Source organism: Phasianus colchicus, chromosome 21, assembly GCF_987193195.1.
Source record: "Phasianus colchicus chromosome 21, bPhaCol1.hap1.1, whole genome shotgun sequence".
NCBI lineage: Eukaryota > Metazoa > Chordata > Aves > Galliformes > Phasianidae > Phasianus > Phasianus colchicus.
The window spans coordinates 8816015-8832383 of record NC_143456.1 but is presented as its reverse complement, the minus strand read 5'-3'; the positions used below and the strand labels follow the sequence as shown (position 1 = coordinate 8832383).

The 16369-nt window shown below is 43.6% G+C and overlaps 1 protein-coding gene across 4 annotated transcripts in view; it reads right to left on the bottom strand.

Annotated features, from left to right (window-relative positions):
• USP32 (ubiquitin specific peptidase 32) overlaps positions 1 to 13641 on the bottom strand; it is a 57471-nt gene extending 43830 nt beyond the window's left edge. For 3 of the 4 annotated variants that reach the window (XM_090122578.1, XM_031591496.2, XM_031591498.2), the window contains exon 1: positions 13483 to 13641. In XM_090122578.1, coding sequence (XP_089978704.1) covers positions 13483 to 13540 — 58 coding nt within the window. In that variant the 5' untranslated portion in view covers positions 13541 to 13641. Of the gene's footprint in view, positions 1 to 7419; positions 7865 to 13482 lie in introns of those variants that run through there. The other variant, XM_090122579.1, reaches the window with a different exon arrangement.
• Between the last annotated feature and the right edge of the window lie 2728 nt (positions 13642 to 16369).

The window sequence follows — 16369 nt, the reverse complement described above, 5'->3', positions numbered from 1 at the left end:
TGCTCACAAGCTACTGTTTCTCGGTTGCACAAATCCTACAGAATGGGCAGTCCAACTGAGGTCAGAGGTGTTATTTATGCAAAATAGATATTATTAAGAGGTCAATGTCAAACACTGCCCTCAGCTTCCAAACAGCAGCCTTGAACAGCACTTCCCTGGATTTACTGGAAGTCTTTTTGTCTCTACAACACCTACAAAGCCCATCTCACACTGCTTTCCCTACACTTGCACAGACGCTGTGCTTGCAGACACTGCTGCTGCATTCACAACCTGTGAAAAACAGCACACCTAAGACTTCCCAAAATAAGCTTATGATAGTCAACACAGCAACACATCTTGTCATTCCTACCAGTAACAGGTGGCAGAACCTCAATCTCATTGCAGAGAAAGCTGTGCAGCTACTAACTGGAGCCACGTGCCTGCTTCTACATATCTCAAGACTACAGAAGCCACCTTCTTATTGTAAGGATCAATTCCAAATAATAAAAGCAAGTTTCAGTAGTTACATATTGAATTCTAATTCTTACAGTTGTATCTGACTCAGCCTGCTGCCACATCACATCCCTGAAACAAGATGTCTTTTCCATCAAAGGAAAGGTCGCAGGCTGTGCCTTTCTGTCCAGCAAACTTACGAGGCAGCACAAACCTCCAGAGCACTACCTTGGCTGGATGCCTTCCAACAACACTGCAGACAGTTTAACAGAAGATTAGTGCAGCATCCAGCCCTCCAGGGAATACTGGAGCTCCAGTTTGTTTAATAAAGTATAAATGAAACCATGCAACCTCAGCTAAAAATGTCACAGCAACTTACAGTAATTGTAACAAACCTCCAGCTCACCCAATTGCCAAGGTTATTTTTAGTTTAATAATGTTATTTAAACTTAATGCTGTTTATATGGATTTACGATTCTAGTATTATTTTTTTTAACTAACGGCAGCCCAGCTGAAGGGCTGTATGGCACCTTCCAAAACCAACCACATCATTACACAGCTCCATGCTGGAAGCCACCCTCTCTCTGCTGCTTTCGCTCTAGGTGCCTATCAGCCAGTTCTCATCCCAGAGCTTTCCTTTCAGAATAAAGCTCTACCCACAGTTCAAACTATGCATGCCTAAGTGCCCAGCCCTGGACTTAAAGCTCCTTGCTGGTTCCTTGCTTAGCCTGGAAGCAGAGCTAGAAAATATGGTTAATTTGAGGTCAATTCCTCACTAGCAGAAGTGAGTGAAGTGCCTGCCCTACCACACTTCCCTAGGTTAGATTCATCAGTCCCTAAAGGTTCTTACAAATTACTTTAATAGCACAGATCTTTCAAAGACGACGACGGTTAAAATCAGCCCAAATTCTACAAATTACAAAAAAAAAAAAAACAAAAACAACAAGAAGAAAGATGCACCACCAAGAACACTTGAGGTCAAGAAGGAAACAACTGCCATGCACCACAGTCTGCTCAGCACCAACAACCAGCTTGCACCTCTTGCAATGCCCTCTCCGACTCACCTCCCAGCTCACACATACGGCTGCTCATCACCACCCTTGCAGAGTTTAAAGATCTGCAGATGCAATGAAAAGTAACACCAAAGTCTGGGAGCAAGCACTGCTGCTTAAGATGCAACAGATCGCACATGAATGTTAAGCATTATAAGAAATGGATATTAATTTTGATGGAAGCTTATGTAAAGGTTAAAAGAAGTGGTTAGTCAGGCTTAATGGTTTTATTATAGCTTATATAGCATAATTATTATATGCCCTGCCTACAACATGTGCAAAGAGTGAGCACAGTGTACGCACTTTAAATTTCTGTTTCACGTTTATTAGGAAAGTCAAGATCAGACACAAATGCCTTCCTTTGCAATGCCTCTTCTCCTGATCTTCAAGATCCAAGCAAAATACTATAAAATATTGTGATGATGCAGAACAAGATACGAAATGCAGCCTTCTAAAGCATGAAAAATTGGCTGTTGTAGCAAGAGAGAATAAAAGCGCAGCATTCAGCTCTTTAAGACTGCCTGAGACATTCAGGCAAAAGACACTTAACCTCTCCCTGTCTTAATTGTCTCAACACTAAAATGAATCTAAATTCTAGTCTCCATCAGACAGATGTTTGATAAATGATCTAAAAGCTCTGTAAAAGCACTGTACAAAGGAGCTGCTTTAATCTGTGAAAAGGACAGAATCCCAGCAGTGCAACAGAGAGTAGGAGGAGCTAGTCTGCCATGGCTGCTATAAACAGAGAGCCAATTAAAAACCCCTGTAACAAACCAAGGAACCTACATCCTACCTGCTGTCTTCACTGCCGTTCTACTGGGGAAACAACTCGGCGGGTTGGTGACTTTTACTTACACCACCAGCCCTAAAGCAGCATGCATAGCATCACTTGCATTGCTGTAAGCAGCTGTAACAGCACCAACATTGGACAAGACCTTAATGCATCAAAAGCCTAAAATATTTCATTTAAATATAAAGCAAGCTCTGCTGAGAGGAAGGAGAAATACACTGAGCTCACTGAGTAAGGTAGCTTACAAAAACCTATCAGGGATGGTGCTTTTCCCCCAAGAATTCTCAAGCATCAAGATGTCCACAATATTCAACAAACAGGAGGCAAAATAATTAAGAAAAAAGAAATCAGAATTCCCACTACTTATTCCAGTCACTACTGAATAAAAGACAGCTTGCTATAAAAAAATCTGCCCTGCAGATCTCAAGTGCACAAGGCAAGCAATAATTTGCAGCCATCAGCATTCATCCTTTACTAAAAATAACCGAAACTGAGTTTTAAAATAACAGACTTGATTATTCTTGAGTAAGCAAGCAAAACTCACCTACCTAAGTTCTGACTACCACCTCTGATTTTAATAGCTCTAATATTTTGATTTTTAAGTGACAATTCTACAGGTTCAATATCAAATTCACAGGGCATATAATTTTCTAACCAGACAATTATCTTCTCTGTAATCACTTGCTCAATATTTCCCTCAGGAACCTTCATCCTAGTTATACATGGAAATTTTATTACTTTTTTCATTAGTCCTTATTGTGACTCAATGGCTGCGGTTATGAAGTTGTCAAGAACCAAAGCAATTATTAAGAATCTTCAACGAGGTAAAAACGTACAAGGAAAACGTTTGGAAAAAATCCCAGAGCAGAGCAACGAGTGATGGCTTTGCCGGTGAGGGCTCCCCTAACCCTGGGTTGTTCTGTGTTAAACACTGCTTCAAGTGCATACCTCTGCCTTCCTCCCCTTCGTGCGCTGTTCCCACAGCCGGCTGTGTGGCTCTGGGCACTCTCCTCTCTAGGGGCAGTGAGAACTTCTCCAGGACACACGGATCTGGAAAGAAGGGAGGCCTGGAAAGGACCACGGCCAGGGCAGTGCCATCCCGTGGTCAACCGGGGCTGGCAACAGCTTTGGGCACCTGCTGAGAACAAGTTTACCACTCCTCTAATTGATAACAGTAATTACTTTAAGACTGCAATCTATTGCATTTAAATTTGCAAGAGTACATACAGTAAAAGTTCTTTTAATGACCTGCAGACATTTCTGAATTTTTAGGTTCTTTCAGCTTTCTTCTGCAGCTTACAGGGTAGGACTGGAGAGCACATAAAACCAGGGTCCTTCAATTCTTGAGGATATAAAATACAGCCAATAAGATTTCACTGCTCAGATGGTGGGAGGATTATTTCACTGCTGGGGCTATTATGTAGCAATTCCCATTCACACAGCCTTATGGGGAGGGCTGTCACAGAACCTGGGCTGATTAGCTTTGCTTGAAGCAAACATAATCCAAACAGCAACGTGACAGTATGTGCCCTGATAGAGATACTTTACAGATGGATAAAACAGGCTAATAATACTTAATGGCATTCTTTTTGAGGATGGTAACTGTGAGCAGTAAGCTCTTTGAAGATTAAAAGTGTCACATAAATGCTAAGTATTCACGTTACAGAAAATTGGCAAATCCTATTGTAATAACTAAATCTTCTGCTCTCCACACACAAGAAGTCATACCTTTGATATGCTCTGTGGTTAGGTCTAATAGAACCAAGAAAGGCTTTATCCCCTGGATGAGCCACCAAGAGCCAAAGAACGGGTATGAAGGGAAAAAAAAAAAAAAAAAGATTGAATAACTTTTTTTTTTCCTTTAAATACCAAAATTATGTTGCAGTAATCCTTAAATTCCTGTTGCATATTGTGACTGCCAAGCAGTGTGTTAAGATAGCTCAGTTTTTACTGAAGCATCTGAATGGAGCAATTTTTACTCATTATTTAGGGAATAAGATTAATTATTACAAGACACTTAAACAGCCATTCTTTAACCAAGACCATGAGTAGACAATAGAGCTGCAGGTAACAGGAAAAAAAAAAGGGAAGAGGGAATTTGTCAGTGGCAAAAAGATTGATTATAATTCTTTAGGAACAGAAGGAACATGTCATTAGCTGCAGTGTTTTAGAATGGGGGACCACAAACTATTTGTTTTACTTTTCCTCTGATGACACCCTTCATTAACACCCCTATGGAACGCAGAGCAGGTAATACTATCGACACTGACTGCCAGCAATTTTTTTCTTAAAGCAACGCTGCTTCAGCTGTATGAAGTGCAAATTCACCTCCCTAATTTCTGAGCTGAAATCTCCTATTTAACTGCATCACAACATCAGATAAAAATGCAGTAAAATTCTTCGCAAGAGTAGGAAATTTCCAGTGCTGAGAAGCTCTTGTTTCTGGACATTTAACTACTAGAAACATGGTCTGAAAGGAAGTACTTCTTCAGCCCTAAATAGATTCATGATGCCATATTCGAGTTCATTTATAGAAGAAATTTAAATCTGTAAAACTGAAGTTCTAGTTGTTAACTCACCCAGACTTACTGCACGCAGCACTTCCTGTTCTGCTCACAAACTTCCAATTTTTTTCCATTTGAGGCTTCAGATCTTCAAAGTAACAATTTCCCAAACTAACAAATTAACAGTGCTCACTTAAAATAATTGCCAAAATTCAATTAAATCAGTCTTACAATCATTTGCAGAGTCCTGCTGTGACAATACCTGTTCAAGTCTTTCAGTCCATGACTGGACAGGCCATAAAAGCCTGCAGCAGGACAAAACCTGAGGAATACCTTTAGCACTGTGCATTAACATAAGGAATATCAATTCAAAATGCAAAGGAAATACAAACGTGTGTTCTATTCTAAATACCTATATGGTATGAATGGATGATAACAAACACCACTTAAAATAAAATAAGACCAGTTCAATGTGAATACCAAACATAGCTTATGTGAGGAAGAATCAGAAGGGGGTTGGTTGTAATGGGTGTTATTTTTAAAGTTAGAGAAATATATCTCTACGTAGAATGCAAGTACATCCTATTTTGGCCTGGTGGATTTACCTCTCAGAGCTCCTGGATCCCATTCAGACTCCAAACAATTGCAACATTATTCCTGAAGCATCAAGTCTTCCTTTTCAATGTTCTTTCTCTAAGGCTGCAAAGCACATAATAATTTTTCTTCCCCTTTCCTTGCAATCTAAGATCTGATGTTGCACAGCCATTGAAGTTATTTATTTACAATTTAAAAAAAGGTTAAAGTTTTATATTGAAACTGATTTGGAGCCAAGTTACATGGTTCTTTTTACTCCTGTATAGTTCCAAGAAGCCAGCAATTACCTACAGCTCCAAGTGAAACAGATTCAAAGGTTCTGAACACCAATCACCGTCAAAATAAACGTTATATAAGACACCAGAAAGCATGGCTCCACATTCCCCCTGCAGCAGGTACTTAGCTTCCACAGCATCCTTTCCCAGGAACCCAGAATGGCTTGAAGCACATCCCTCCTTAATGCACAGGTGAATACTTCTCCTGCTCAGCTCACAAGCAGCACTCCAGAAGAGCTGACTGGTTTGTCCCCAGACACAGCACGCTGTAAGCACGACTGGCTGCCGGCCTCATCTGCAAGCTTCCACGTGGCAGGGGTGGTTTGCTCTGCGCTCTCATAGCCACAGAGGAGGAGGATTAAAAAAAACCCTACAGACCATGGCCTGTCCTCCACATGCTGTGTCACCTACCTGCAAGAGCCAATCATTGCAGCAGAGGAAATCACAGAGCAAAAAAGAGACAAGCGGCGACTCAGGGAGGTAACAAATTTAGCGTATGAGCCGCTTTTACATTAAATAAAGCATACAATGGGAAATAAACCCTGACCACTGCAAACTGCTTTGATTATAAGTTGTCCAAGCCTTTGTCAGGCTTATCCCATTTTGCCTCAAAGGCAAACGAAGGCCTTGTCACAAATGTTAGTTGCCTTTTTCAAAGGAAGTCATTTTTAAAAACTACTAGATTATTTAGCTAACAAGCACACATCTCTGCCTCGCAGAACTCAGCTTCCCATCAGGATTAAACTAAAACAATGAAAGATTTCTGGTTTTGTTGTCACTGGGATGAGTGACCTAACTGCCTGCACAAAAGATTATTGTGACCGATTGTGACTTGCATCAGTTGTAAACAGATTTGGTTGAAACACAACAGAAATTATATGCAGATGCATTCTGTTCCCAACGAAGACTTATTAAGAATCAAGAGTCCAGAACAGCTTTCCCATCAGTTTAATAAAACTGCAGTCAGAAGGTGGACACTCATTCCAAGCCCATCCTTACCTACAGGCCCTTCGCCAACCACACTCAGCTGTAAGCACAGGCGAGTGATAAACCCACTTCTCCAAGGTGCTAAGATTCATCACGTAAAAAGAAATGATTATTATACAGCTCAGCTGAAAAGACCAAAGCTATGCAGAAACAGTCATCACTAACAAAAGCAAGATGTCCCTTCAGACATCACAAAACAGCATGTGCATCAGGATTTTGCCACCCTTCAGGAAAGCAGGGTATTTTCCTTCCAGTAAGTGCTAGCAATAATATAGTATTCAAAGTTTTGTGAATCAGATCCTTTCAAACTCAGAGGCAGAATCTACATTAATGGATTTTTTCTTCTACATTCATCTTTGCCCAAAGGCTTCATTGTCTCATTATGTAAATGACCTTTTCATATGAAAATTAAATGTTAAAGATGCTTTCTGTAGTTCTTCAATACTGCAAATATCACAAGGATATTCACAGTAATCTAGATTAACTACAACTTAAACAAAAAACAACTGCTTCAAGCAATAACAAATTAAATAACTTGTTTTAAAAGCACTTAAAAATTGAAAGCCTTATTTAGAATTAACCTCCAAAACTTTTTTTTTTCCTGTTTAGGAACCTAAATAAGGAATACAGCTGTTTTTGTTATGAATATTACCCAAAGATAGATTGCAAAATGCAGTTCTAAAGATCTGCGTGAAGAAGAGCCTGCAGACTCATGTTACGTGCCTCATCACACTTCCCATCCCACCACGTGTCCCTCACACACCCAGCCACCAGCCAGCACTGACCTGGAGTGGCTCAAAATGAGCATCACATGCTGCAAAGTAGTCTCCTCTGCACACCGAGTCCCGCATGCTATTGAGGTCTTTCTGTTACTAGCACATAGCTCGGTGCTGCTGCCTACCTAGGGCGTACTAACAATGCTGACAGCCAACGTGTCACCGGTCACAAGGGCAAAGAATCAACCAGTCAAGGACAGTCAAAAAAAACTCACACCACCTCCACTGCTAGGAACACAGCTTCACGTCAGAGGTGTCCATAAGCACTTTCTTCTGTAAGGGATCCTGTGCCATGACACCAAGCTCTTCTGGACGCATTCCCAGCCCCTCAGCCAGCAGCAGTAACACCGTGCTGCAGCTCCTACAGACAGCAGCTCCTGCAGCACCTGCCTGGCTGTGGGGTGCACAGCTCCTGGCTGGGAAAAGCTTCGCCAACCAGATCCAGAGAGTCCTAAAAACAAACAAGCAAAAAACCCACCAACAAACAGCCTACAGCTGAACAGCTCTGGCTTACAGCAGTCCTTGAAATAACTTGCTCGGTAGACAGAAACAATTCCAGTGCTTGGAAATGCAACACTTGTTCTGCACCTCCTCCGTTTCCTTTCTGTATGTTCACTGTGTTTGAATTTCTTCTCGGACAAAAGCAAGCAGGATTATTTGAAAAATAACTGGTATGTGAAGATAAGATTGGATACACTCATTAGACACTCCCCACATACCAACTTATTTAGAATGAATTTGGGAATTCAGAAGCTAACAAAATAAATACCAATCTAATTTTCAGAACATATGCTATCATTTAAAAATGACAGACAGTAGTAATGTCTGATTCTTCTTTCAGTTACAAAAAAATCATAATGGGTCCTATCATAAGGTAGCAGTTGTACAATTTAATTTATAAAATTAAATAGACATGCTATGTCTCTCCTAACCACATCACTTTCTGATGCTGTGTTCTTTATTCTCACACGGTTTGTCCTCCCTTCACAGACCCAGGGTTAGAAGGCAATTTCATTTTTTATGAGTACTAAAGAACTGAATGCCATACTTACAAAATGAGACAGTAGGCTGGATTCAATTTAAGCATAAAAAGAGAAAGAAGGTTGTTTTAGTGATTTCTCATGCAGTGCCAGCAGTCAGAAAACCCAATACTGGTATGGGTCAAGTGCAGCAGGACTCAAGTAGCCATCCCCAACCCCCTTTCTTTTTTTTTTTTTTCTTTCACATTTCATTAGAGATGCTTTTGAAATCATTTTGAAAAGCTTCTTAGGTTCCTATTTTTGTCTTATTTTATCATCTCTCTGGGATATTGTCAGGTAGACTTAAAAGCCTGAAGTTATACTCCATAAAAACAAGTCTTTCCCAAGTTGAAAACGAACAGAAATATTTCACAGCATCCATCAGGTCAGAAAGCATCTCAGAAGGTCACGTAGGTCAGCCCTACACTGAAAGCTGAGTCAGAGCAACTCAGACAAGAGTGCAGAGGGCTTTATCCAGACAGGTCCTGAAAATCTGTAAGGATGAAAGTTTAACAGTCTCTCTAGGTATGTATATTTATTAAAAAAAAAAAAAGCCAAGCCTGCTGTTAAACAAGTAACAACTATATACTGACTAGAAAGAGCTGACCGTGAATAACTTGATTTCATTGATTAAAATGTAAGACAAAGCAGAACAGAAAGAGGTAGATGAGGAATGAGATATAGCCATGTCTTCTCTAGGACAACATAAGAATGCTTTCAGCTCTTCATTTAAATCTACAACATCAATGTAAGAAAATATATTATGTAAATAACTGCCAGATAGTATACTCATAGCTTATGCCAAGTTGTTCGACACTCAAAATGAGGATTTGTTCAGCTTATCCCTCAGCTCCCAGCCACCATGGCTGAAATGATATTATCTATTTACACTCACTTGGCAGCTTTCCTGTCTGCTTTGATTTGAATCTCTAGCAACACGCTGACAGGATAACAATGCACCCAATGTTATGAGACTACTATTATTTAAAAGATACATTTAATCCGTTAAAGTGAGAAACCAGAGAACTCCCAACATTTACTGAATCATACTTACAGGTTTTGAGGGCTTTCTGCTTCAAGGTGTTCAACCATTTGCTGTTCATGAAACACTCTTAAACACTGCTTTATCAGACTTACCCCACTGTGTGCCCATCCCACACCCAGGCACTCACTGCCCAGCTCACTGCTGTGCCTGGCAGAGCTGGCCTCAGGAGCCAGCCGAGAGTAACTGAAGGCCTACTCAAAAGATGCAACAGTTGAAGTGCTCCCTCAAAAACCATAGCATTCACGGAAGCTTAGTCAGATGACAACAATTTTCTCTAATTTAGAACTTTTCAACTGGTATTTCATAAATTCTTCTAAAGACCAACAAAGGGCATCTCAGGAAAGGCAACACCATTAGCTGACTAAAGCTCACCACACAAATGTTCCAAGAGTAAATAGGAAGAGACTGAAAACAACCACTTCTGTCATCTTGGAACATGAAGTAAAAGAGAAAGTAGTCACTGCAACTTTTCTGCAGCACTACAGCTTGAAAAATCTTCTAAAAGCAGCCTTTTTCCATCCATTTTTGGAAGTTTAAGAAGTCATTTGTGCAGAATACTACATGTCCAGCTAAGGCTACTGAAGTATCCTCCCAAAACAAGCATCAGTACTAAATGCCACAGTTGTGAAATAATTACTGCTCTGTGAATTTGAACAGCTACGCGCAGCTCTGCAGATTTATAAACAGGAAGTGAGAAGCGATGCATTCATACCTGCTTTCATCACGTGACAGAGCCCCAAAGCCATCAGATACTGGCTGACATGAGCTCCCCAATTAATCCAGACAGCCCCAATAAGAATCCTAAAAATGCATCGCGGATTTAAGTAACTCATTTCAAAGTCTGGACTAATAAAGAAGGAGTCCGCTTGGGGCTCAAGGGCTGAGCCCATGGATTTTGTCATCAGGGTGAGATCAACTGACACACACGAGTCAGTCTCCTGTCATCCTTTTGTCAGACTTACTACATCTCTCTGCTCGACAACATGAATGAGCAGAGCATCAAAGCCTGATTTGGGTAGGAAGGGACCCCAGAGACTTTTCAGCAGCCACTTTCTCTGAAGGCAATACTCATTAGCCACTCTGATGCTGCTGCAGCTCCTCTTCCACCCCAGCACATGTGGGACAGCAACGTTAGCATGCTTTCAGCAGAATAAAAACCCAGCCTTCCTCTCCAGCATAAATTGCACAGATACACAACCGTTCATTGACATTGCTTCGGTTTAAGTGGTTACCTGACTGAATATCTAGCATACATAAGCTGAAAATAGCCTGAGTTAGCATGACCTGCTATCCTGATAGGAGACCAAGTTTCTGTGATCATTGCTTCATCTCATAATTTGTAAGTACCTTGATAGATTTATGCTCTGTGTGCCTGTCTTATACTCTAAACATTATTTAAGCAGCATGCATTAAAGTCATTGGAAAATACAGTCCTTCGGAATCAGGAATAAGCCAGCCATCAATTAATATCATGCAGACATCTCTTTCCTGGGAAACCCTCATTGAAGTGCTCTAAACTGAACACAGCACACAACAGCCCCCAGTGAAGCAGGAGCCGAGGCTGCCAGAAGGAGGGGGGAAGTGGAGAAGGCAGACTTCAGAGCACCACCTCTCAGTGTAAGATTAGGCCTGGCAATGGGCAATCTCAGAGTGAGGTACCAAATCCAGGAGGGGTACGGACTGAGCCAGGGAAACCTGCAGGACTTGAAGCACTGCTCTAAGGAAAACGAAAAGCCACCATCACCACCTGTCAGATCCCTTGGGGTAAGAAAAAAGCAACAAACCCAAGAACCATGTTTGTATCACTACTCTTAACAAATGTAATTTGATGAGAAAACCCATTTCATTATGTATAGTTTGCAACAATGTACATACTTCATTTCACCTATGATGACCTGTCCAAGAATTTCATTTCCTTACAAAGAAGTCAACCTCAAAGTCTACAGGGTCAGGAAGAGCCCCACTCAAAGGTAAGTACAAGTTCAAAACCTCTAACATTCCCACAGCAATGGGCAAAGCTGTGCCTCTGGCTACTGTAAATAAGATGATCATACCTCAGTAATATTCCTAACAAGAAAAGAGATGTCTAAAATAGAACCCCTTACTTTCCACTCCCAAGCTACACAATCAAAGATTTTAAAGGGCAGGAGAGAGGAAAAAAAGACTGTAACGCAGTGTGAGCTGTTGGGGCCATGAGACAGCTCCACCAGGGCCACCAGCCAGCCACACCACCCGCAGGGCACTCAGCTGCCCGCACCCATGAGCAAGATATAAACAAAATAAGAACCACAGTGCTATCTCTCATGTTCCAGAGCCAACAGGGCCATTAACACTGCCCTCACATTTTCATCTCTTTGAACAGAAGTTACATTTTAGCTACAGTTATTTATATTGTGAGCATTTAACCTCAGGAACTCTCCTCACCTTCACTCCTTTTGGTTCTTCCACGAGAGAAATCACGATACATGAAATATAAATAGAATATAAAAACATCTCAACATTTAATAACCCAGACACAACATTAGATAAGGTACATCAACTGATCACAAACGTACTGGCTTTTATTTTCTTATTAACTGTGTTTTGATACTTAGCCTGTTTTATGCACATTCACTGGCTAACCATTCAGCAAACCTTCCACTCGCACTGGAAAGCCTGAAACAACTTCTGCTTCTCTACAGAAATACAGCACTAACAGATTCATATAGATAGAATAACGTTAAACAGAAAAATTACATTAATTGTGCAAGAAGTAATTTTAAATAACTTCAGAATTAATCTTACTTTTATGTTAAGTGACTCTTCCCTACAAAGTTTCCAGGTTAGCCTCCAGACATTGAAACAATATACAAGTTTAAATCTAACCTCAAAATTTCAAACAGCCTTTCTAGTTTATGAGCTTTCAGCCTTGACCAAATGAACATATCCTCCTCCAGAGTTTATTTCAAACGTTTCCTACTATATTCAACATCACACCTATACTAAACTACATTTATGACTCCAGTGCCTCTAAAAATATATACAACACACAGAGATGCTTTAGCAGAGCCTTCAGATACAATCACTTGAACTGGAATTCTTCAAGACTGCTCTGCCTGAAATCTGTGATGAAAAGGACTTCGAACCACACATTTGTTTCCTCTGCTTGACGGTATTTCGAATACGCTGCTCCATTTCCTACTTGACACGGCACCCCTCACCTCTACCATTAAAAAAGAGGAATATCTAATAAACATCTAATAACCATTCCATTTGGCGTTACTTTGCTTCCCCTTCAATTAACGCTCGCTGCTCCCTGCCAGCTCTCCCTATCAGTCATGTGCTCCTCAGGTGCGGCAGACACAAACAAGGCAGCCACGCACCGCTCTGAGCCTACGGAATTTATCAGCGCTGCCAACACCGAGCAGGTGAGCTGCCAGACCCTGCGCGACATCACGCGCGTACACAGCCCAACGATTCCAAGACATTCCTCTCCGTGCAAACCGCCTTCCGTCGAAAATCCCCGTCCCTCTTTGTCCTCGGACAGCGGAGCGGAGCGGCTGTCAGCGAGCGCTCAGCGTGTCCGTGTTTACGCGCCGCTCCCCTCCGGGAGCGCCGGATCCCGGCACGGCAGCACGCGGAGCGGCGCGGCTCGGCTCGGCCCCGCGGGGCGCAGCGCTGCTCCCGGCGGGCGGCTCCTGTCAGCGCGCCTCGCCCGGTGCCACCCTCGGGGCGGCCGCGGAGCGACGAGGCCCGGCCGGTGCCGGCGGAGCCTGGGTGTGGGCAGCGCCGCCAGGGCGGAGGGCGCGGGGACGGGCGCTCCTCAGGGCCCGGTGCTAAAGAGCGCGAGGGGGAAAGCGAGCACGGGGAGGGGGAGCGCGCCAGAGGCGCACAACGGCTCTACCCCCCCACGCCGCGCCGCGCTCCGCTCCGGTGCCGCCGGCAGCCCCCGGGCGCTGACAGAACCGGGCCCCCCCCCGCCGAAGGCCCGCCGCGCCCCCTTCCCGCCTCCCCCCCCCCGGCCCTCACCCCTTCGCAAGGCCTCGTCGTAGCTGAGGAAGCCGATGCGGGACTCCTTGGCGCCCATGGTGCCCCTCAGTCCATGGCCCGGCCGGCCGGCGGGGCGCCGCGGAGCCCGGGCTGCGCCGCTAGCGCCTCCGGAGCGCAGGGCGGGGGGGGGCGGGGCGGGCCGCGGCGGCCGGGGGGAGGAGGCGGCCGCGCGTCCTCCCTGCCGCCTCCTCCATGGCGGGTCACGTGACGCAGCCGCCCGCCTCGGAACGTCACGTGATGAAGGAGGGCCGTTGCTGTCCCCTCCCTGGGCGCCTCCTAACGGACGTCGCGCGCCGAAGCCGAGGCGGCGGCAGAGGCTCCGCCCCTCCGCGCAAGGGAAGTGCCCCGCGTCACGTGACTGGGCGCCTCCCACCTCTCCCGCCTGCTGCGCCCCGACGGCCGTCGCGCGTGGCTCCCGCCTCCCCTCAGCTGTCGCGGGGGCGGCGGGCTGCGCGCCGGGCCTGGGGCGCGCCTCACAGCCCTGCTCAGGGAATCCGCCCGCGAGCTGAACTGCCACCGCGGGGGGCAGAGGAAGCTCCTGTACCATTAAAAACGTCCTTGCGTCTGAAACGGAAACGCGAGTCGGCTGCTGAAAGGCTTGAAATCGGCTCCGTCCTTCCCTGCTCGTTGCCTTCAGCGCTCAGCCCGACGCTCAGTCCCAGCGCAGGAGTTCCCAGCTGGCCCTGTTAGAGGTTAAACCTGGTGCCGTGCCCTGCTCGCTCCCAGGCAAACACGCAGAGTTAGGAGGAGAACACGGGCTGCCAGGGGCAGGTTGTACACAGGGCCGTTCCAGCACAGAAGCAAAGCTTTCCCCACGGCGTGGTTTCCCCTGTGAGGGCTCTCGCCCCAGCAGAGCTAACCAAAGGTCACGCCAAAGTCATTTTCTCAGTCCACGCGTAGGTATTTTTACAGCAAACATTCCAAACAAATGCCATACCTGATGGGCAAAGCCAGGAACGCAGCTCACAAACACGACATCTGAAGGCCAAATTTCTCTCTGTGTAACTACTGAAGTGCAAAGTCACTGCATGTGAGTTAAACCTCGTAAATCCTTTTTAACGTTGTTTTTCTTTTCTTTTCTTTTTTCCTGCCGTCATTTGAATTGCGTATCTTGGACTTGTGACAAAGAATATAATGACTGCACTGAAGCATAACACGCGCCCCCAGTGGACCTTTTGCTTCCCTTGAGCACAGAATATGGGGAGAAGGAGAAAACTTGAGTGCTTTTTTAAAGCATCAGTGAAATTGCAGGAATGTACTTCACACATCAGCCCTTCTTTACATCCCTACCCTTTAAATCTGGGTCTTCAGCACCCTTATTTCTTATAGATCTCTTCTCACTGCACCACACCACCCCTCACCCAAAGCATCTTTGATTTAGGTGCAATATAAACTCTTTAAAATATTCTGGAGGGTGGATACAACAATCATGGCAACATGTCAACCAAAAGCAAAGCTGGCAATACTAGAAACAGCTGGTGGAGTATCTGCCTTATCCTGTGATTAAATAAAGAATTCCAGCTAGCGGCATTCATTCTGCTATGCTCCATTTGTGATGGTTCACTTTTCTGAGTATTTACTCATAGCTGGGGAGACATGGTTTAATTCCTGACTTTGCGATGTGACGCTGTGTGATCTCGTGCCTAGTAATAATCTCTTTGTATTTTGGTTTGTCCCCTGCATTACAGAGATAATGATACATTGAGAGTCTCCATTTTGCTTGGAGCAAAAAGCTGCACTGGGATGCAGTCAGACCCAAACTGGCAGAGCAAAGAGAGCAGGAAGCAACTATGGTGCCTTAAGACAGCTGTCTGCAGGCTTCACACCAATTTCCTATAGTTTCTACACAGATTTCTCCATGACTGTCCTTGCCTAACCTCCTTTAATCTGTTTCTTTCTGTAAATTTTGTTATTAAACAGCAGCAGTGTTACAAAGTTTCTTGGTATTTATCAGCCATGCTTTAAAGGAATGTCTACTTGTAGCACACACAAACCCTGCTAACAGGTAGCATAGGGTTTTTAATGACAACTGGTTTACTTGATATAGCATAAAAAGTTGACCATCTAAAATGATCATTGCAAATCAGACCCTGCTACCATCCTAGCTTAAGGTACAGACAGAAACAGCTGTCAGTATTTGACGCGAACGAAGAAGCAGAAACACTCACTGAGGAGGTCCTTCCTCCAAAGGAATTAGGATAGATTGAAAAGATCATAATGATGGTGAACAAACAATTTGTTAAAAAGTTCTCTCCCAAATGGTTAAAAAAACCCACAACATATTATGTTAAAAGTTGCTGGTTTTCACTGCTAAGTTGTTTAGACTAATACTGCATTTTTATATGGCATATAAAAAAAATCTAAAGTGACATCTCGTGTCCCACAGATCTAAATGATGTCTAACAAGCAGTAGAATTTTCCTTGAAGAGTGCTTTAAAATAATTCACTGTATCCATTGTACGCACCATGGCTTGCACCAAATTTAATAACAAAGATATTCTAGATTGGAAAATCAGACTGGAGGCTTATGATGGCAGTGTCTTTGTTCAGATTAAATTAAGCATGTTCTCAAAGGCATTGAAGCAGGAACTTAGAGATAAGACTTTGTATGCTAACTGTGGATTAGATCTGGCAGTAAGTTTTTAATGAAGCCTTATTGGGGAGCACAAGGTTACAGATATTGCTACTATTTAAATGTTATGCCAAAGGTAAATCAAATTAAGATATACTGAATCTAGACTTCTATTAGATAAATTGACCTCCTCTCTTCTGTTTGAAGAGTGCTATATAAGTAAAGCCAACTGTGACAGGCCATGTGTCAATTGGTTGCTGTGATTTATTCAACCATCCACGAATCACAGATTCA